Raw genomic sequence first — 23,752 nt, 5'->3', positions numbered from 1 at the left:
AATCAGCAAGGTATGACCTTGTCTTTGCTTTTGAGAGCCATGTACTCAGTCTCTAAACAGGATGTAGTGTTTCTTTTGCTCAGGAAAACTCCCTCAATTTTAGGAGTATTTTTGTGAGTTGCACACAGTAAATAGTTTTTTTTTTTTAATGTGTTGTGCTCAAATGAATTAAATTTTATATGAAGAATAGCAGCTCGGATGTTATGGTAGCCCCCAAATGTAATAAGAAAGTTGTAGTTTGCAAAGAAAAGATAAGACAGGCATAGTATTGACCTCTAAATCTCCAGTCTGGCTCAGCATTCCACCCTCACCCATTGAACTAATTTCTTTTTCTTGTGCAAAACCCACTCAACAATCCAAGGGAGGAAGTTTTCCCTAAACAAATAATAAATGGGGATGAAATATAGGATAAACCTTTAGCTTAAAAAAAATCAATAGCCCTGTGAGGACTTGCATTTTTATAAGATGTTTTAGTCTTTAGAATTCCATGAGAGCAAGGACTAGAAGCTCAATAAATGGCTATTATTAGACAGATGGGAACAACAGCCAATATCAATAATGGTCTTCAGTGAACTGAGAAACACCCAGATAGCTATTTTCATGGGTTGATCAATATTTAAATTTAATTGTTGGTGGCCATAAGGATGGAATCTTACAGGTTTTACATAACTATCAAAAATGGTTTATTGATTACTAATCAGTAAGAGTCAGCCAGAGAGGTGTATTAAGATTGAGAATGAGAACCAAGAGGTCAAAGAGAGAGGCATGGCCTCTTCACCAGTCAGAGCAGACATTCCCAGACAAGATGCTATGGTTAAAACCTTGAGAGTTGAAGTCTTCATGAAAGTAGTATGTAGATATGAAGGAATCTTTGTTCTTATGGGCTTCCGGAAATGAGAGAATATCATTTCATAGTATAATAAAAACATCGTATTACAATGGCATGTTTATTGAGTATTTGCTAAGTGCCAGGCATACAGCTCAGCACTTTCCTGATACTGTCTCACTTAATTTTCAGTGTAACTCCATGGCATGCATACTGTTATTGTCCCTATATTAAAGATGGGGAAGTTGAGGCTTAGTGAGCTTAATAAATGGCCCAAAGTCACAGAGGTAGTAAAAAAACAGATTATGTATTTAAACCCAGGTCTGTTGGACTGCAGTGTCCACGTTCTCAAAGCCTATGGGTACCAAGACTCACTACGATGGGACTGGTCTCTGGTGGACCCATCAGGAATGGACCTATCATGACAGGGCAATAATATATGGATGGTCAGTAAAATGGCTTGATTCCACATCTCCTATCTTTGTACCATATGTCTTTCCTTCCTTTTTCTCCCTTGGTCAGGTGAAATCTGTAGGAATGGAGCCTAAAAAGCCCCAATAGATATGTCAGGTTTGGGGTGGGAAATCAATTAATTAAAACACTAGTTGAGAGTGGAGGGATGGATGAAATAGGTGAAGGGGACTAAACTTCTGTTTATAAAGCAGCCTAGGGAATATAGTCAACAATGTTGTAATAACCTTGTACGGTGACAGATGGTGACTGTGCTTACTGTGGTGAGCACGGCGGAATGTGTAGAGTCATAGAATCATTATGCTATACCCCTGAAACTAATACAGCATTGTGTGTCAACTATACTTCAATAAATACATTTTAAAGGAGCATTTGTTAAGCCCCTCCTATGTCCTAGGCATCCTCTTTTCTCAAGAAGTTCACATCTGATAAGAGAACACAAAAACTTAAACCCCAGTAAGAACTCCGTGAGATGAATACTGTATCGGTTCTCGGCAGAGTACGTCATGGGGGCTAACAGAATGGACACAAATTTTAGTGTTTTTGTGCTTAGAAAATGAGATCTCAAATTCTTCTCATCCAGTTTAGTTTCACACGTGTTTCAGGGTTACAACTTATTCAGACTAATAGAGGAATGGGAGAAAAAGGGGTTTTATGCAATTTAATTTTTAAAATGTTAAGTCACAGCACACGTTCTTTTCCAAGTACTTTCAAGGGCATTTTCCTCGAATCAGGTAAATGAGAGCAAGCAAGTGACCTACTTACAGCAATAAATGCTCCAGGTTATAAAGCATGGGAGGCCAAGTGCATCCTGGAAACCACAGCATCTGGTCTTGTTTTATGCTTCATCTATCAATCTGCTGTTACAGAAATTGAGAATTAATGTTTCAGCTACTCTTTCTTCCATTTTGGCTGATGAACTCATATCTTTGTCATTCTCACCCAATCCCTCGCATTCCCTCTCCCATTGAAGAAAAGCATATGGGAGGGTGTTTATAAAGGTCCTAAATGAATCCTAAGGAGATTACTCTTTCGTCTATGCTTTAAAGCTTTTGCTAATGAGTCTACAGTGGGGTTAGCTTTCTTCCCAAGCAATCCCGTTTCAATCCATCCTGACTTTCCACAGACAGTATCACTTGAGCAGTATATTTTCAGTACCGTATTAAAGTGAAACAACAAAACATCCCAGGTTTAAAGTAAATATCCAAATTCTACATGATGTTTATGGCTAGCATAAACTGTAAAAAAGCCCAATTGGCAGTAGTGCTTAAGAAAAAGGATTATGTAGCAATGTAAGATTGTGGCTTAGTGCTACCCTGATAACATTAGAAAATTACATATACAAACGTTTTAAATTATGTGTAAAATTTTAAAACATAAATGCATGGAAAGTAAATTTACAACATGTTCTTTGAACTTTGCTTTGGATCTGTTAGCTCTCTGTGCTTTTTATAGAATGGAGCTATCAATTCATCTTTCTGCTCCGTCCATTCTGTTGAAATTTTAATTTTCCATTATTTTTGCCTTGCTGCCATCTTATTCTTTCTATTGGAGTTTCAAGCACTTAATCTTGGTCTTTCTCAGGGCTTTTCTGACTTCAAGTACATTTACTTGTTTTACTTTTCTTTCTCCAACCATCCTATTTAACTTGCCAAAATAATAATGAAGATTATTCTTTCTGATGAAATATTTTTAAAAGAACCAAGGCTACCCAGTGACTATTGTACTGCTATGTAATTCTATATATTTGTTGAAGTTCTGCTCTTTCTAAATCACTGTCAATAGAATCATTTCTAATGAGCATCAAAGAGTCAGGTGTAGTGTGTCTATTTATCCAAAAATTTCAGATTTGTCTTTCCTTTCAAAGACATTTTATTCTGAATCTCATTGTGAAACTTTCTTGCCTTGATTTTTTTGATATATACCAGCTGACTTAATGGTTCAGCTGACCAGATAGGCTTTTGGGGCTGGGGCATAGAGATTTTTGTAAAAATACATCTAAAATCGTCACTGACTAGGGCAGCTTCTCAAAGCGTGATCCAAAACTACCTATATCTAAACCATCTCGATTGCTTATTCAAAATTCAAATCCCTGGACCAAAACCTAGAGCAGTTAAAGGGAGCTTCTAAGGCTGTAACATAGGAATCTGCATTTTGCAAGTTGTCCAAGTGAACAGATCCACAATGAAATCTGAGAACCCCTAATCAAAGGAATCCCTTCCCCTTCAGGGTCCAGTGCAAAGATTCACCTTGGCTGCGGAGCAAATTAATCACACTCCCATCCAACTAACAAATTCAAAGGATAATTCAGTTCGATGTGGGAAGAACTGCCATAAACTGTTTTAGAAGGCATTGGTATAAAATAAATAAATAAACAAAAAAAAACCCCAAACCCAACTTTCTATAATAAACATAAAAATTATTTTTAATATCTTGATTCTAACAATCACGGGGGAAGACCCAGAAAGTCTACAAAAAATATCTGTTGTTATAATTTCCTGATTAATATTATACATAATGAATTATTTATTGAGCCCCTACTGTGGGCCAAATATGGTGTTTCGTGCTGCCAGGAATTATATAAAGCTATCCTGGGATGAAAAGCATATGTTCACTCAGCTCTATTCTGGAAGAACTTAGCTGACTTAGTGATAGCTGGAAATGAACATGCATGGTATGTGGGAAGACAGTAATTTGATGTCTTAGGACCCAGACATAAGAGGCTTCTTGAGAATTTGCTAAATGAAAATTAGGTCCAAAAGGTATAGGTGCAGGTACTTGGTTTATAGCCAAACCACCGGAAAAGAAATGAGCAGAGAATTTATTTGGGGACATGCAGATTCTTTATGGCCAGTCTTGACTATTTTACCTAACTACCTCCTGTACAATCACAGTCCAGGTGAATTGAGACAAGATACAATCATATCGGGAGTTCCACCTCATTCTAGAATATTTAAGATGTCCCTAATAGGGGATCAACTCTTCATGGTTTGCCTAAGACTTTCTCTGTTTTAGCACCCAAAGTCCTATGTTCCAAAAACCCCCTTAATGTCAGAGAAACTGAGTAGATTGGCCACCCTGGTCCTCAGGATAAGGCAGGTGAGGCCCTTACTCAGGGAATGATGGAAATCCATTACCATCTTGAATTTCTCAGCTTATTTTCCTTACTGGTGAGCCTATTCTAGTGGGCCACCTAAAGTTCTTTCCTTCAGTAATCTCTACCTTTTAGCTCTGTCAATGCATGTTCCCAGGAGCATCCCAAGCAATGACTCAGACTGAGGATAACCCCCAGGGAACCAACGGAGAGTCTCCTCCAAGACTGCTGAGCCACTATGGTTTTGGTTTGGTTTGGTTTGGTTTGGTTTGGTTTGGTAAAAATTGTCTTGGTATCATAATCATCCTGTTCTTCTCAAAGTTCTACCTCCTCTCTAAATAACGAGTCTAGTTCTGTTAAACCCAGTTTCGTATCATTCAGTTCCATTCTGATTCTTGTTAATGAACCTAAAGTTTAAAATATTTCCGCATCCCTGCCATCCTATCCTCACCCTTTAAAGACTTAAGATTTTGTCATTTCATGGTCTTCTTTCAACTAGACTTAAGTAGAAACTGGTATTAAATTACTACCTCAAAGAGAACGTGTAAAGGGTAGGGTCTGAATTAAATTTGGTTCCAATGAAATTTGCCAATTAAGTACATGAACTTAGGAAAGTTTCTCTCCCTAAGCCTCAAAATTTGCTCGTCTATAAAAACAGAAAATCATGGCTACTTAAAAGGATTGCTTTTGGAGGAATTTAGATTATGGATGCACTTGGAAGCAGATCGCCGGACAGCTTGTAGGCATCCCAATGAACTGTAGCTATTATCCTTACTACAGCATCACAAGCTTGTAAAAAGGGTAGCATACACTGACTCCTACAATCAGGCTGCAGAATCTTAGATGTCTAAAGCAGAAAGGCACAAACTGCCTTCCCGAGGAGGGTAGTCTTGCCGCCTCTACCTGAAGGAAGCGATGCTTCTATCTGGAAACGGGCTAATATCAACTCGCCTCGCCCCGCCCCGGCAGTCTGTGTGTTCAGGAGGCGCTGGCTTTCAGGTTTGCTCCCTTGGGACCTCTATCATTCTGGAAAGGGGAAGGTGTAGAAGAAAAGGTAAGTCACTGAAATGCATATCCTGCTACCAGATAGCCTATTCTGTCCCGACTGCCGGTCCTGCTTGGGTGGGCTGCAAAATCGTTTCACGGGGCTTTCAGGCGCCACCCCCAGGTGTTTGTCAGCGCGGAGATGGGGGAGGAGGGTGAGCTCACCCTAGAAACTGAAAGGCAGATGGTGGGGGGGGGCATGCGCGTCAGCGCTTTGGCTAAAGGACAGACGGAACAGCAGTCCCCGCGGGTGTGCACGCGGGGTGAGGGGCGAGGGGCGGGCGTAAGGCTCAAGGAGGAGTCAGGGTAGAACTCAGCTCTGCCGGGATGCATAGCATTTCTTCGCACTCTCGAGAAGGCTCTCCGATTTGTCAGTGTCGCGCCCGGGGCCCGCAAGCTCGGCGGGGACCTCCTGTGATTACCGCCTTCGCTTATCCCATCTCAGTTGCTAAACTCAGAAACTCGGCGAACGCTACAAGCGGACGTAGCCGCATCACCGCAAGCCTGCGCCGCCTGCCGCCCGGTCCCCCCAGCCTCGTCTGAAACCCGGAAGCGCGCCCCCTCCTCGCCGACGACCGTGGGCGGCGCATGCTCCGTGCGAGGGGGCGGGGCAGGGCTCCCGCCGGAAGCATTCTCTCCCAGGCGGCTTTTCCTTCCTGTGTGAGGCAGGCTGAGGGCTCCTGCTGCCTAAGTGTGCGCCCCGGGGTGAGTAGCGGGGTCCTCCGGGGCCTCGTGGGACGGGCACGGGAGCCCGCTGAGCTCCCCTGGGGGCCGGCTGGGATCTGGGAGGCCGCGTGAGGAAGGTCACCGCGCCCTCCTCCCACGCCCCTCCTCCGTGTCGCCCCCCGGCTTCCCGCAGCCCTTGGTATCCAGCGGATTAATCTCCAAGGGCGTCCCGGGCTTCGCCTTGGCTTCCGGCCCGGCCTAGGCCCTTAGGTCTCCGTTAGCGCTGTCCCCCCGCGACTTATGCCACTTGAGAGGGACTCTCGGTAGACAGCCGGGTCGCCGCGGGGGCCTGGGGGCGTCCCGGGCGACCTGAGCACCGGGGGTCCTAGGCGGAGGCGGCCGGACGGAGCTGGCTGTGAGTGTCGCACAGGCACTGCCACCACCACCGAGTGCAAAGGGGGAGGCAGTTGTTTAGGCCCGGGCACTCTTTCGCAGAGGATGGTGCTGTTAATAATAACCTGTCCTTTATGGAAGGTTGGCAGTCATTGTTACAGGCTGTGTTCCTAGGGCCTCGTTGCCCTCGAGACTGGGACTTTGGGGTTGAGAAAAACTTTTCTACAACCCTGCAGTGAATTAGGACAGAAACACCATACTCTTGGTCCCTAAACTGTCAGTAGATTGCCCGATTTCTAAAGTTTTCTACCCTGAAACGAAGAACTCTTTAAATGAAACTATCTGGTGTCGTGTTTGCCTAGCAAGTAACTATGCATTGCAGGGTTTTGCCATATTTCTTAGTTGTACATTATAGCGTCTGTATGTTTGTGCATATTTGTGTATTTTGTTGATTTTTAATGTTTATTTATACAAGATTGAAATACATTCCCTACTGTTGTGTGCACAGGCAGCCTTTGTTGTGTTTTCTGCTGCAATGCTCCTGTAACGGCCTTACATTGCAGGTAGATCTGTGTCGTATGAATGATAGATGAGTGGACAATAAAGTATATACGGTTACAACCTACAAGTAGGAGTTTCGGTTTCATTTCAGGATTTTAAAGTCATTGTGAAAGATGGACTCCTGGTTTAAACGTGGCCATAGGTCTAGAATACTCTACCGCAGCTACTAATTTTAATGTAGGAAAATGTACAGTTAACAAAGGTTTTATGTCTTTAAATTTTTTATAGAATTAAAAATTGTCTCGACGACTGGGATGTACTGAAACTTGCCGTAGTTGTTCATGTAGTTCCGTGAACATCCAGTAGATGGCGGTTCTACCACTACTAACTCAAACTTCTAAATAAATGAAAACGTTTTATTCGAATATAACTAGTTGTCACAGATTAAGTTAATAAAACGTCGGTTTTGCCTGTTGGTTTATTTCCATCTATGAATAACATCCCCGCGTAATGATATCATATCTTCCAGCTGCATTTTCAAATTTACTCTGTTGGAATTAAGGGTAGAGAAGTCAATTTTTTACTTATAAGAAATGGAGTATTGTTAACTCATCTTTAGGAATCCATGCTGATGGATGAACGCACACTTGAATTTGTTGCATGAAGAAAGATTTTTAATTAGGTGGATTTTCCTCCCTAGCTCCATTTATAAAGATATAATTAATATAATAACTGGACTGTGTGTTCCTTGAGGACAGTAATTTTACCTTAGCCATTATTGTATGCCCATTATATAGTAGGCATTATAAATACATGTTCTATAGGTGCTTTATGGTGTGAATTAAATCACTTAATGTCCCTAGGTCAAAGGTTCTTCATCTGAAATGAAGGCTTTCAATTATTTTGTTGTTAAGTTTCAGTTAAATAACGTACTATAGTGAACTAAATGGCCCCTAGTAATGAAGAAACGTGGAACCCTTGACTTTTTTGGGGGAAATTGTTCAAAGTCTGGCAGCAGTTTTGTTGGAATGATTGAGTGGGAAGTGTTTCTGCAGTTTCTGCAGCAATTTATCTGTTGAACAGATAATTACTGAATAGCGTCTCTTGTATGTGACAGAAAAATGAAGAAGGTAAAGTTGGTTTGTGAAGTTTGGATAGAATTTGACTAATCCTAGATGAAGGGAGAGAAATGGCCTATCCGGGGTACCAGGCAAATATGGTGGAGGGAAAATACACATGGCATTTTCAGATACCAGTGACTCCAGCTATTGAAAGTTCTTGTTGAGAAGTGGTGAGAGTTAAAATGCTTAAGTGTTACTCTTTGAGGCTAGGTTAGGATGGTTGTGAACATTTGGAAATCCTGTAAATAAAGGGAAAGCTCTGAAGTCTTTTTATCAGAGAGAAGTATATACTCTTGAATGGAAGGGGGCAGGTATCTAAGAGGAATTTAAAAATTGTTGGAGCTGTTCCAGAGGGAGGAACGTGAAGAAGATCTTTAATTGAGAAGTAGTAGTGACAAGGGAAATTAATTTTAGTGGAGGAAGGGCCATAGATATGAATCTATGCGGTTCCTAATTTTTACCTGTTGCTGAGCCACTTGTGCAAATTCTGATTTATTCCTTTCACATGAGTGCAGAGTATATTTTCTCTCTCTCTCTCTTTCACATAGCATAGCACTCAGCACAGTCTTGTGCCATGAGAGGAAAATGGCATTATTACAACCTGAGATCCTGTCTTCCAAAATTTGACAGTCCCGTCGTCCCTAACAACCTTATTCTGGGTAGTTACTGCCTTATTAACGGGGTGTGCATGCCTTCCGCAAGCCTGTATGTGATGGAGGTAGCTGCTCAGAGATGGAGGTAAGAGTAGGCAGGCTGTCTCCTTTTTTCCTCTCCGTCTTAGGTGACTATTATATTCTTGTCTTCAAAGATGTTTGAAGAGTCTAGTGCTTCATATTTAGCTGGGTGGTTGGAAACAATAGGATGGCTAAAAACATTTAATGTCACTTATTAATAGACAAAATGGCATGTTTAAATTTAAGCAGGCCTTGAAAACCTGAAAAGTAAGCCTGAGGAAAAGGCGAGTCTGTTCAGTTTCACTCAAAAATTGCCTGTTGTATGTTGTACTTAGTAGAAGAAATTCTTACCATCATATTAGGAAAGTATTTCGTCATCAGTTGCCTTTCTTCAGTTGGATTAGTGTTTTGGTCATTTTATCTCTTGATTTTCTGAAATAGTTATTTAAAAGCTGTTTAAAAAGAGTAACTAGCTTAAGATGTTGACTGCATTGTTGCAGAATTATTGTCTATTTAAATTGTATGAGCTTTAAGGAAAATTCATTTTAAAAGTCTAATAAACCTCAGTTTTTAGTATGTTCATTTTTCCTTAAAAATAAAAGACTTTAAGGCAGGTAAAGTTGAATTTGACTAGAAGTTAGTTTTTCTTGCTAAGTTTAAGCTACTTATCAGTTTCCCAGTTGTAATGAATCTAGTTATTACTTAGTGACATTTCTGTTGTTTTTTAAGGTTAATCAAGATGGTACATGCTGAAGCCTTTTCTCGTCCCTTGAGTCGGAATGAAGTCGTTGGTTTAATTTTCCGTTTGACAATATTTGGTGCAGTAACATACTTTACAATCAAATGGATGGTGGATGCAATTGATCCGACCAGAAAGCAAAAAGTCGAAGCTCAGAAACAGGTATGACTGACATGTTTGAGGATCATTTTTTCTTGTAGCTAGCTAGTATTTTTCCATAAAACTAAGGATGTAGTAGGATTATAAATTAATGAGAAGTCTAAGACCCATGTGAAAATGTGTTTGAATGTCCTATTTAATTTCCTTATTCCTAAAAAAGTATTTGTTTTTCAAGTTCTTTCCGTGTAACTTATCAGGCTAAAAAAAGGGTGAAAAATAAAGATATTCCAGTATTTTGTTGTGAACATCTTCATTAGAACATTTTTGTCAGCTAGTGAATGAAGGAATCTAGGTAAAAGTTTTCAACAGACTAAACAAAAACAATTTATCTTTAGTAATGGTATGCAGTTTGCTTTGCACAACATTTGAAATGTGGGTAATACTGATCAGCTGTCAGTCTTAACACTTGCAAATTCACTAATTTCTAATTAAGAAGTTGCTAAATGTTATTTTTAATATAAGTAGTAGGTTTATTTATTTTTTTTCAGTAATTGACTTTTGTGGTCATTTTCTTATTAGGATGATATATCTGTTTTGGTTTCTATTCTTGCTCAAAAAAGCAAAAGCGTTAAAGGAGCCTTTCAAGTTTTTCTTGCTGTTTGAAGGCAAGATGTTCATATTCATTGATTTTTAGATTCCTTCTATGTGTTGTGACTGTGATGCATTCAGTAAACATTTAACTGAGCTCCTAGCGAATTCTTGGTGCCAAGGATAGAAGATAAATAAATCTTGTTCTTTCAGAATGCTGTATAGGCTAGTGTGGCAGACCAGGATGTTTAATAAGTGACTGCTTTATGGTGCTATGCATAGCTCTTAAATCAGTAAAAATTACAGTTTTGTGAATACTGCTTACTGTTTGGATCCGAAAGCAGTTTGAACAGTTGTGAGTTTGTTCCTTGAATTTGATTATAAAATACTTGACTCAGGGTCCTGATTATATCATAATATCACACAATTTATAACTCTCTAAGAGGTCTGACCAGTGCAGTTTGTGTGTGTATGGTGTGTGTGTGTGTGTTTGTGTTTGTGTGTGCGTGTGTTAATTAAGTATATCCATGTGTCAGCTGAAGTGCAGCTTTTCCTGCCACCCACACGATCAAGTCAGTTTGAGCCTGAGGTCAAAGTATTGGTAAGTTATACCATTTTCAAAAGTTTTAAAAACAGAGATGCGACTATTAAACAGAATTTTGTTATTTATTTTCTTAGCTTCTAAGAGCTCCTGGAACACACATGGAAGACGTAGAAAGCCAAACACAGATATTCAATAATACATGAATGGATTGTTACGCTTAATAAGCCTTTATTGAAAACTGTGTGCATAGTATTGCCTGTGGTAGGGTGAAAAGTGTTGTCCATGATAATATAATTTATAGTAGCATATTCTGATTGCCTAGTGAGTAGACAAAAACTATGGCATTAGAGGAAGGAGCAGTCCCTAATGATTGAGGTAGTTGAAGATGGCTTCATGAAAGAGTTTGGCCACTAGAATAGGCAAGGACAATTCGAACTAGAAAGAAGATCATGAACAGAATCATGACGGTTGTAGGAATAGCAAGACCTGTTGCAGGAACAGTAAGTAGACGAGTCAGATTGGAATAGAGGGTTTATGCAGTTAACTAGTAGAACTTGGAGAGAGAGGTTAGAGATTAAGGTGTAAAGTCAGGGGAAAGATCTCTACTTTTCCTTACTCTGTTCTTTTTGGTGGGTGGACAGAGGCTGCTAAAAAATAATGCCACAGCATTTTACAAGTCATTATCAGCCAAGAAGGAAGCATGCTGATTGCTTGGTCAGGGGCTGTAGCTTCTCCAATAGCCTTGTTTTCCTTCCTTACCTCCCTGGCCAGCTACTGAAATACCCTATTGACCAGTTGAAGTCTTCTGTATAGGCAGTGGTAAACTGCTCAACTGTCAAACTGCCTATTAAAGATTTTTGAGTAGGTGGGTAATATGCAAAGGAATGTTTTAAGGATAATTAACTTCATAGTAGCATATAGCAGGAACTGGGGTTAGAGAGACTCTACACAAGATCTGTTGCGGAGACTTAACCAGACTGCAGTAGGCCTGGCAAAGACCTAGAATAAGGGGGGGGTGACAAAAGGAATGGAATGGGTGAAATAGACCAATGAGAATGAATGCTGGAAGGACTTTGTGATGGTATAGGAAAAGAAAAAGGACATCTTACAAATGAATCCAAGATTTGTCTGGAGTCCTCGAAGACTCATAGTATCTTTCATAAAGGTTTAGAAACTGATAGATGGGCAAGTTTATGGGAAGATGATATTTGATTTGGGCATATTGAGTTTGTGTTGGTGGTAGGCATTCAGGGGAAGATGTTCATCCAGCAGTTAATGGTAGGTCTAAATTTCAGAGAAAATGTCAGTCCTTAGAGGTTCCTCCTCAGATGCTCAGAAGTAGTTGAGCTTATTAGTGAAGTGAGCCTCAACTGGGATGTGGTAGGCCCCGGGGTTATTCTTGTGTAGATATGTATCATTTGCGGAGATTTCCCCACCTTCCTTCTACCACCATCAGGATTTATACATCCAAATATTTGTTGAGAGCTTTTCTTGTAATTGTGTATATGATAGATGCTGATGACTGTATCAGGAGTGATAGGTATCTAAAGGAGGTGCTATCAAACACCATAAATAGTAGGCTGAAGAGTAAGCTTTCATTTAGGAAATGGGAAGATGAAGTGAAGCCAGTGGAAAATGAACAGGTCAGTTAGGGTGACTAGATACCCAGACTGACCGTCCTGCTAAAAACAGTTAAATGATCTAGATAAAATATTTTTTTTAAATCTTCGTAAAGGTGTTCATGAGCTAGCAAGAAAGTAAGAGATTCAGATAAAAAACTGAAGGCAAAGATTGAAAAAAGATAACAAAAGCTTGCTGGCCAGCTTTCACACTAGGGGGAATTTGCTGAACCTGATGAATTTGAACTTCTGTTGTTATGGCCCAGAGGGGCTCAGGATACAAAGCACAGGACCATTCCAAGGTGGGATGTCTCATAGACAATATTCCCATCAGTCTTTAACTCCAAAAGACTATACCCTCTTTGGTAATTCACCTAAAGATGTAAGAATGGTTTAAAAAGAGAAATTTAAGCCGTATACTAGTTGAAGTGACACATATAAACTGTGGACACAGGAAGATTGAAAATGAAAAAATGGAAAATGCCTATACCATACAAAGAGAAAGCTGGTTGAACAAAAATAAATTTTAAGGCAAAAATACTGTTAGAGAAAATAAGGTTCATTACAGAATGATTAAAGATTCAGTTCACCAAGAAATACATTTCTGTATTTGTGTACATCTATTAATGTAGCCTCAAAATACATAAAGCAAAAAATTTATAAAGCTATAGGGAGAAATAACATATCCATCATCATGGTGTGAGGTTTTTAACATTGCTTTCGGTAATTGGTAGATGAAATATTTTTTTAAAAATTTTTTATTCCAGTATAGTTAACATACTGTGTTATATTAACTTCAGGTGTAAAACACAGTGATTCAACAATTCTATACATTACTCAGTGCTCATCATGATAAGCGTACTCTTAATCCTGTTCGCCTGTTTCATCCACTCCCTACCCACCCACCTCCACTCTGGTAACCATCTGTTTTTTCTCTGTAGTTAAAGAGTCTGTTTTTTAGTTTGTCTCTCTCTCTCTCTCTTTTTTACTTTATTTGTTGTTGTTGTTGTTTTCTTAAATTCCATATGTGGTATTTGTCTTTCTCTGACTTACATCACTTAGCATTATACCCTCTAGGTCCATCCATGTTGTCACAAATGGCAAGATTTTGTTTTTTCTTAGGGCTGAGTAATCTGTTTTACACACACACACACACACACACACACACACACACACACACCTCCTTTATCCATTCATCTGTCGGTGGGCACTATGGACTGCTTCCATAATTTGGCTGTTGTAAATAGTGCTCAGAACATGTAACCTAGGGGTGCATGTATCTTTCTGAATTAGTGTTTTTGTATTCTTTGGATAAATACCCAGTAGTGTGATTACTGGATCGTAGGGTAGTTCTATTTTTAACTTTTTGATCCTCCATACCGTTTTCCACAGTGGCTGCACCGGTTTGCATTCCCACCAATAGTGCACAAGGGTTCCTTTTTTTCCACATCCTTGTCAACATCTGTTGTTTCTTGTGTTGTTGATTTTAGCCATCCTGACTGGTGTGAGGTGATATCATTGCAGTTTTGATGTACGTTTCCCTGATGATGAGTGACGTTGAGCATCTTTTCATGTGTCTGCTGGCCATCTGGATGTCTTCTTTGGAGAAATGTCTGTTCATGTCTTCTGCCCATTTTTTAATTGAATTATTTGAGGGGGTTGGTGTTGAGTCTTATAAATTCTTTATATAATTTGGATACTAACCTTTTATTGGATATGTCATTTGCAAATATCTTCTCTTATTCAGTAGAATGTCTTTTAGTTTTGTTGATTGCTTCCTGTTTTTGCTGTACGGAGGCTTATTATTTTGATGTAGTCAGATGAAACATTTTTTTAATGGGTAAGGATATAGATTTATGTAAGTAACAGCATTATCTAGTAGCCACATATAGTATATTGTGCTTCAAACAAATTCAGGGTACGTATCTAAAAAGCATCCACGTAGGATTTGTGAAATTTAACTAAATGCTAAGTTGTAAAGCACTTACGTAGAGCATAAGATGTTAAGTTTCATAGCACCCGTAGCATGTTTGTTACATTCCCTGGCTCCAGTGCAGAACAGTAAGATCATTAAATATCAAGTAAGTTCCGAAAGTAAGAAACACCTTTAAAGAGCTCATGGGTAAAAGAAAACATAGTAGAAATTAGAAAATACTTAACGATGAGGGCATCTGGGTGGCTCAGTCGGTTAAGCATCTGCCTTCAGCTCAGGTCATGATCTCAGGGTCCTGGAATTGAGTTCCGCAAGTCCCACCTCCGGCTTCCTGCTCAGCAGATCTCCTTCTCCCTCTTCTGCCCCTCCCCTAACGTGGACACACGTGTGTTATCTCTCTCTTTCAAATAAAAAAAAATCTTAAAAAAAAAAGAAAATATGATTGAATTAAACTTAATGTATTAGTGTTTAGAGAGAAATGTATAGTCTTTTTTTTTATAATAATATTTTTTTATTATGTTAGTCACCATACAGTACGTCCCTGGTTTTTGATGTAAAGTTCGATGATTCATTAGTTGTGTATAACACCCAGTGCACCATGCAATACGTGCCCTCCTTACTACCCATCACCAGCCTATCCTATTCCCCCACCCTCCTCCTCTCTGAAGCCCTGGAGCCCTCAGTTTGTTTCCCAGAGTCCATAATCTCTCATGCTTCATTCCCCCTTCTGATTACCCCCCTTTCTTTATCCTTTTCTTCTCCTACCGATCTTCCTACTTCTTATGTTCCATAGATGAGTGAAACCATATGATAATTGTCTTTCTCTGCTTGACTTATTTCACTTAGAATTATCTCCTCCAGGTTGCAGCAAATGTTGAGAAATCGTTCTTTCTGATAGCTGAGTAATATTCCATTGTATATATGGACCACAGCTTCTTAATCCAGTCATCTGTTGAAGGGCATCTCGGCTCCTTCCACGATTTAGCTATTGTGGACAATGCTGCTATGAACATTGGGGTGCATATGGTCCTTCTCTTCACTACGTCTCTAGCTTTGGGGTAAATACCCAGTAGTGCAATTGCTGGATCATAGGGGAGCTCAATTTTTAACTTTTTAAGGGACCTCCACACTGTTTTCCAGAGTGGCTGTACCAACTTGCATTCCCACCAACAATGTAGGAGGGATCCCCTTTCTCCACATCCTCTCCAACAATTGTTGTTTCTTGCCTTGTCTATCTTTGCCATTCTAACTGGCGTAAGGTGGTATCTCAGTGTGGTTTTGATTTGAATTTCCCTGATGGCTAATGATTTTGAACATTTTTTCATGTGTCTGTTAGCCATTTGTATGTCTTCATTGGAAAAGTGTCTGTTCATATCTTCTGCCCATTTTATGATTTGTTTATTTGTTTCTCGTGTATTGAGTTTGAGAAGTTCTTTGTAGATCTTGGATACCAGTCCTTTATCTGTAGTGTCATTTGCAAATATATTCTCTCATTCCGTGGGCTGCCTCTTAGTTTCCATTCCATTTACAATAGCACCAAAAATCATAGATTGTCTCGAAATTAACTTAACCAGAGACATAAAGGATCTATATTCTGGAAACTGCAAATCACTCTTGAAAGACACTGAAGAAGACACAAAAAGATGGAAAAATATTCCATGCTCATGGATTGGAAGAATTAACATAGTTAAAATGTCCATGCTACCCAGAGCAATCTACACTTTCAGTGCTATGCCGATCAAAATACCAATGACATTTTTCAAAGAACTGGAACAAACAGCCCGTAAATTTGTGTGGAACCAGAAANAAAGGAAAAACAAAGCTGGGGGCATCACAATGCCGGATTTCGAGCTGTACTACAAAGCTGTGATCACAAAGACAGCATGGTACTGGCACAAAAACAGACACATCGACCAATGGAACAGAATAGAGAACCCAGAAATGGACCCTCGGCTCTTTGGGCAACTAATCTTTGATAAAGCAGGAAAAAACATCCGGTGGAAAAAAGACAGTCTCTTCAATAAATGGTGCTGGGAAAATTGGACAGCTACATGCAAAAGAATGAAACTTGACCACTCTTTCACACCATACACAAAGATAAACTCCAAATGGATGAAAGACCTCTATGTGAGACAGGAATCCATCAAAATCCTAGAGGAGAGCATAGGCAGCAACCTCTAAGACATCGGCCACAGCAACTTTTTGAATGACATATCCAAAGGCAAGAGAAACAAAAGCTAAAATGAACTTGTGGGACTTCATCAAGATAAAAAGCTTCTGCACAGCCAAGGAAAAGTCAAAAAACTAAGAGAAATGTATAGTCTTAAGTGTTAGAATAAGAAGGTAGAACATTAATAAAGTAAATATCAGACTTAAGCTCAAGAAAAGGTTTTTAACATAAATCCATGGATGATGAAAGAATGGAAATAATAGGAGGACAAATTAAAAAGAAATAGAATATACAGTAGACAGTGAATAAAAATATAGAAAATGACTAGACAGTAAAGAAAGTCAGTGAAACCAAAAAGTTGGTTATTTGAATATACAAAAGTATTTGGCAGTTTTGTAAAACCAGTCAAGAAAAAAATGAAGGCACCGTAAATATTACTGGGAATGATAGAGGAGACATAATGACGATGCTGCAGACATTAAATATAAGGAAAATTAATAACTGCCAATAAATTTTAAAACCTTAGATGATACAGATAGATTCTTAGAAAAATATTAATTGCTGTAACTGACTTAAGAATCAGACATGAATAGTTAGTCCCATACCTATGAAATAAGTTAATATTGGACATATTTTTTGATAAAGAATACTCCAGGCCCATAGAATTTTACTGGCAAATTCTAGCGACATATAAGGAACAAATTAATAATAACAATTTTATACAAACTGTAGAAGAGGGAACAGTCACCAAACCATTTTATGAGGGTAGCGTAATAATAATCCTAAAACTTGTAGTGGGCTGTAATTTATCTCAATTAAATGAATAGAAAAATCTTAAAATATTGGCAAGTTGAATTCAGCAGTGTATGAAAAAAGATAACATATTATGACCAGTTGGATTTATTCCAGGAGTTTAAGGCTGGCTTTAATTGAGGAAAAAATATGTTTATAATGTTCTATAATAACAAATTAAAAGATAAAACTATGATTATCTCAGTAAATGCAGAAAAAGCCTTTGTTATAATTAAACATTCTTTTTAGAAAAGCTCTTAGTGAAGTAGGAATAGAAGATAATGTCTTTAGCCTGATAAAATGAATTTACTGTAGGAAACATACTTCATGGTGAAAAATGAAAGCATTTCCTTTATGACTAGGAGCAAGTCAAGGTCACCTGTCATCATCACTTCTGTTCAACATTTTACTGTTAATGATGCATAAGTCAAGAAAAAAGATAAGAGGTAGAAGGATTGGAAAAGAAAAAATTAAACAGTCATTATACACAGATAATATGATAATCTACATAGAAAGCAAACCAAGTCTGTAGCTAATTTGTCAGGGTTAATAAGAGGCTGCTGGATATAAAATCTGAACAAAAATCAGCTATTTCTGTGTATGCATCACACTTTGAAACTGCAACTTTAAAAAGATACTATTTACAGTAGTATCAAAAATATACAGTAACTGACAAACACAAGTTGTACAACACATTTTTAATGAAAATTATAAAACCGTTGAAAACTATGCTTAAATTCAATGCCAATAAAAAATATTGACAGGCTTTTTTGTTTTTCTAAAATTTTTATGGAAGAATAAAAGTTTATATGTAGGCAGACACTCTTGAAAAACAAGACGTGTATTGGGAGAGGGAGTATTTGCCTTAATTTAAATCAAAACTTATCATAAAGCTATAGTTACTAAAACAGTATGCTATGGCACAGGGATGGATTGGCAAATTTAGCAGGAGAGACTCCAGAAACAGACCTCAGCATACTTTGGGAATTTGATATGTGACAGAATTGGTTCTGCTCTGTAGATTATTGGAGAAAGGATAGACTTTTCAATAAATGGTACTTGGACAATTAGTTCTATATGGGAGGGAATAAAATTTGATTTTTACTTGAAACCATTTGCAGTAATCTCTTCCGTGGGTTAACGAATTTATTTGTATAAGAAACAATTTACTGAGAACATGTTCTGTGGTTCTTTTACCTCAGCTATATATTTTAAAGATACCTTTTTTAAATCTACCCAATTATTAATAAAAGCACCAAAAAAAAAAAAAAAGGCCAGAAGAATAGGAAAAAAACCAGAGTAATGTAAGGTATTGGTACTAGTCTTTCCCACCTGAACACACCTGAAGTATACAAAACACTGCAGACTATAGTAGCCGTTCATTGTGGCAGTAAATTTCAGCTGGAAGGCCTACATTCTGAAATAAGAATTGGGAAAAGTTGGCAGGTGTTGAATATAATTTTTAAAAGCCCCTCCTCTCGTTTCTCTCCCACTATCTGGAAAATCATTTGTGTCAAGTCGTCAAAACCAAAGGCAGAGAAGTTTGCAAAAGACAATTAGTTGTAAATGTTGCATTATAATGTGATCCAGGAGAAAAGGAGGACATAAAGAAATTAATCAAAGAAAGCAATCCATAAATTTAACATTTCCATTCACTGGGGACAGTAACTATGATTTGAAGTAAAAGAATGTGGTCATTCCAGAGTTTACTGGTGGAAAGATAAAGAAAAGGGAAAAGACTAGTAGAAAAGGAGGAGGTAGAGAGTTGCTGCCAAAGAGGAGGGGGGAGGTAGGTCCCAGAGGGGTTGGGATCAGTAGTTAACTTTTTTTTTTTCAAGATTTTATTTATTTATTTGACAGAGAGAGCCAGCCAGCGAGAGAGGGAACACAAGCAGGGGAGTGGGAGAGGAAGAAGCAGGCTCCCAAAAAAGCCTGATATGGGGCTCGATCCCAGAACCCCGGGATCACGCCCTGAGCCAAAGGCAGACGCTTAACGACTGAGCCACCCAGGCGCCCCAGTAGTTAACAACATTTTAAGATACAGTTAATTTACTCTGGGTGAAGTGGGGAGATACCACAACTAAATGGGAATGAGAATAGAGGTAAGTATGTGATCAGGGTTTAATGAGATAAATCATTATGGATTTTGAACATTAGGGTGTAGTCGAAGGAAGCATGACTTTATTGGGAATTCAGTTGTTTTGTTTTTATTAAGTTCTCCAAGCATTTCTGAGCATCTTGTAGCAGGTACACTGAATGGTGGTGCTGAGCCAGCACTGAGGATAAGACTGACTGGTCCAAGTATAAGGGGTTCTAAGGTTCAACAGAAGACATCGTTGAAATGATGAGGTGTAGTCCAGGTCATTTAGGAAGTCAAATATTGCCAGATGGGGCATAATTAAGTGGGAGTATAGAAGGGAATTAAAGAATTAAGAGTATAGGTTGAGGGTAAAGATCACGTGAATATGGGTGAGGAGGAAGGTATGACTTACATGGTCACAAAGGCAGAGCAGCTGAGATAACGTTTTGAGGCCACTGATAATCAGCAGGCCTCTCATATGAATTTAAAGGCAGTGCAGTTGTCAGGTGAAAGAAAGGTAAACGATGTTGGTGCATTCAAATCAGGAACAGTAACCTAGAAGTAGTCTTAATGTTTGAATTAGAATATTTGTAGATAATTTCTACCCTGAAGCCAGGAAAACTTCCCAGCTTGGTGAAATGTGGGATATTTAATTGGTCACGAGAGAGGAGATGGTTTCTGCAGAGTGTTACGCAGGGATGGGGATTTTCTGGGCATCCACTGCTGCTTGGACCGTATTTAGATGCAGTAGAAGGGTTTTGATAGGTATGTCTGATGGAAGGATGGGTTGGGTTAATTGGGATGGAGAAAAATGGAATCTCTAGGTAAGCTCTCTAAGAGCTTTCAAGTACAGGATGAATAACTTAATGCTTGACCTGTGCTGAGCAGTTATAAATACATTATTTGGGTCAGCATATTAATTAGACTGTATAATATTTCTGAGATTGTAGTTTAATTGTCAAAGACCAGGAAAGATTCACTACTGAGAATTCTTCCTACATATGAAGGTCATATACTGTGACCTTAGTGAAGTTAATGTCTTCTTTTTAGTCCTGTCATGATACCTTAGTCTTCAAAACTTTGTTTTAGTTATTTTGAGAGAAGTATTAGTCGAAATATTTTGTGAAGAGATGACACACTGAAACCTTAAAAAAAAAAACAAACCCACGAACTGTCAGCTGTCAGGTATTTTTAAGAGCAGCCGTCACCAAACGCCAGTTGCACTGGGACAAGCTAACGTCTGCCGACACCAGGAAGCCACTGTGACCTACATTGTCCGATCAAGTGGCTCTCACAGCTAAGGTTTACTGGCACTGAATCTTAAGAGGACTGAAAAGCTAAAGTAAATTGAGATAGGAAGTCAGTAAGAAATATCCGGTTAGTGTTGCCCGATTGGCCAAGGAATAGGTAAAAGTGATGGGGAAAGAAGAGCAGCCAGAGAGGGAAACTGGAGGAGAGAGAACTCCGCGCAGCATTGTGCTGTATGCCCAGGCGCAGTGGAAGAGCACGGTAGTAGAAAGCCATCTAATGCTGTAACTTACAGAATACATCAGTAAAACCAGAAGAGGAAATGTGCACTAGCCCTGAAAGGGGAGATGACTTGTCTCCTCTAGAAAAGGGTTTTTTCAAGAATTTTAATATAAGTTTATCGGAGATTATATCTAATATATAAAGCTAATTACGCAGATTCTTTAGTGTTTCCTATTTCGGTGTATTTTATGAGCTTTGTAGCCGTGATTTCCTCTGTCCACACTTAGAATATGTTAGCTATGACCTCTGTTAAAAAAAACAAAACAAAACCTTAAGTTTAATTATAGTTCACCTCTGGTTTTTCACCCTTAACTTGTTAATACTATCTTTAACTTTCTAAAATTATTCTTCCAAAAGAATTATTTCATGCATTTTTCAGAAACAACAAAATGTTTCTTTTTTGCTGCTCCTTTTCTCCATCTCTTCTCTTCCCATTCTAGGCAAAAATATTAGTTCACTCTTTCCTACCCTACTGCTTAATCTTGTTACAAATACTTAAATGGGGTAAAAATGAAATAGCATGAAAGGATAAAAAAATACTATGAAACAGTTAAAAAGATAAGTATACAGTAAAAAAAGTAAGTTTTCCCCCTACCTCTGACTCCCCTGCCCCACTGGCTCACCATTTTTCCTCCAGAGTGACAACTACTTGGAGAGACTCACTTTAAAAACCAAAGAAAGGTTGGTAACTAGAAAATACAATGTCATTGAAGTGTAAATGATAAAGCAATGAATGAACATAAGCTATTTTTAGAGTACAATCATAATTTTGGTTTTTCTTGGTAAAACATTTTAGAAACAGGCTCAGTTAAAGGTGTCAAAGCTAGAAACAGTTGGATAACTTCTTCTGGAACAGTTTGGTGTTGGTATATTGTGTTTTGGGGTACTTTCTTTTTGTTCATTTCTTTGTTAACCATGTTCTACTCTGCCAAATGAGGAATATTAATGTTTCAGCAGAACATGAGCTTTGGAATTAGACAAACCAGGGTTTGAACTCTGGAAATGCCAATTCCTAGCTCGTAATCCTGGCAGTTCTTTTAATTTCTCTGACCCTTGGGTTCCTCATCTGAGAAATGAATATAATAATAGCTACTTCTCAGGGTGATTTTAAGGGCTGACTGTAAAAAAAATGAAAATGAGTTTTCCCCAATAAACATTAATTTATTTTTTTCTCTCGATGTTGTTAATGCAACTAGAAGACATTGTTAAATGGGACTGCTTTTATGGGGAGAAGATTTTAGGTAAATTTGACCACAGCATTTTCTAGCTCTGTACTTGTTATTTAGGAAATCCCAGATGTAAGTAAAGGTTGTTACTATTTAAAGCAAAAGGCAGTTGTGGCCTAGAGTAAAATTTTAAGAGCAAGTAGCTAATGGGGAAAAAGCAGAGTTTCTCAACTCAGCACTGTTGACATTTGGGGCCAGATAATTAGGGAGGGGCAGGCTCTGCTGTGCCTTTAAGAATGTTCAGCAGCATCCTTGTCTCCTGACTAGATACCAGTAGCACCCCATCGCCCCAGGTTGTGGCAGCCAAAAGTATTCCCAGATCTTGCCAAATGTCCCCTGGGGGGGCAAAATCACCCCTGGTTGAAAACCACTGTTTTACAGCATAGCCTAAAAAGAACACATGTGGGATGGCTTCACATTTATAGGAGCATAATGAAAAAGAAGAGTAAATTGATGTTATTACAGATACTAAAATAGGATACCTTTCATAGCTGACACATAAAAGATTTAAAGCCAGCGAAAGAGAAGGTATTTACAAGAAAGAGATTAAAGAACCTTGAAAAGGCTACTTAACCATTGCTTCAGTAATTTTACAAGGGAGAGCTAAAGAGGAAAAACAATGTGGTTCATAGCACTTTTTAAAAAATGCTATGTTACAAGGATATGATTTATACTAATTTATCTACATTTATCCTAATCCTCCAACCAGTCTCTTAACTGTAATGCTATGTGAGATGAATTTGATTTGAAAGCAGCAGTACCCCCCAGACAAGAATAAGATCTTATAGAATCAAAAGTATTTTAGGGGGTGTGCCTGGCTGTCTCAGTTGGTGGAGTATGCACCTCTTAATCTGAGTCGTGAGTTCAAGCCCCACGTTGGGCATGGAGCATACCTTAAAAATATATAAAATAAAGGATACAATATGATTTTTTAAAAGTATTTTAGGAAAATGTAACAACAAAAATATTGGTCTTTATTTCTAAAAATGCTCACTGAAATTTGAATGTGTTTTTTGTAGATTTTTGAAGACTTCTTAGTGGTCACAAGCTTCCACCTAATAATTGGGGACAGTAAGGTCATGTGGGTTAGAGGATGGGCTCTGGAGTTGGGTTGCCTGCCTGTGTATGTTGTCTTTTCCATTTGGTAACTTCAACCTAAGGCAAATTATTTCACCTGAGTTAAACTTTAATTTTCCTTTTTTTCAGTGGGGAAAAATTGTACCTACCTCATAAGCTCACTCGGGATTCAGTGAGTTAATCCATTTTCAGTATTTTGGCATAATGCTTAGCATGTTCAGTAAATGTTTATAACCATTTTTTTAAAATTTTAATCAAAAGCTTTGTTGCATTGGTAAAGCTCAATAGCCTTAAAGCTAGTTTTGCCCAGCTCTAAAAATATATACAAGTATATTTCTTTTTTTTTTTTTTTTAAGATTTTATTTATTTATGTGACAGAGAGACAGCCAGCCTCTAGAGGGAACACAGCAGGGGAGTGGGAGAGGAAGAAGCAGGCTCCCAGCGGAGGAGCCCGATGTGGAACTTGATCCTGGAACACGGGGATCACGCCCTGAGCCGAAGGCAGACGCTTAACAACTGCGCTACCCAGGCGCCCAATAAATATATACAAGTATATTTCTAATTT

The 23,752-nt window shown here is 38.6% G+C and overlaps 1 protein-coding gene across 4 annotated transcripts in view; it reads left to right on the top strand.

Moving 5' to 3' along the window:
• The first annotated feature begins 5,423 nt into the window (after nucleotides 1-5,423).
• The window catches only part of ATAD1 (ATPase family AAA domain containing 1), a 48,357-nt gene continuing 30,028 nt past the window's right edge, over nucleotides 5,424-23,752 (top strand). Inside the window, exons 1-2 of one of the 4 annotated variants that reach the window (XM_034662383.1) lie at nucleotides 5,424-5,445; nucleotides 9,520-9,691. In XM_034662383.1, coding sequence (XP_034518274.1) covers nucleotides 9,530-9,691 — 162 coding nt within the window. In that variant the 5' untranslated portion in view covers nucleotides 5,424-5,445; nucleotides 9,520-9,529. Of the gene's footprint in view, nucleotides 5,446-5,998; nucleotides 6,141-6,167; nucleotides 6,517-8,712; nucleotides 8,855-9,519; nucleotides 9,692-23,752 lie in introns of those variants that run through there. The other 3 variants (XM_002914384.4, XM_034662382.1, XM_034662381.1) reach the window with 3 other exon arrangements.

Source organism: Ailuropoda melanoleuca, chromosome 6, assembly GCF_002007445.2.
Source record: "Ailuropoda melanoleuca isolate Jingjing chromosome 6, ASM200744v2, whole genome shotgun sequence".
NCBI classification, from domain to species: domain Eukaryota; kingdom Metazoa; phylum Chordata; class Mammalia; order Carnivora; family Ursidae; genus Ailuropoda; species Ailuropoda melanoleuca.
The sequence above is the reverse complement of the archived record's forward strand: the minus strand, read 5'-3'. Positions and strand labels throughout refer to the sequence as shown.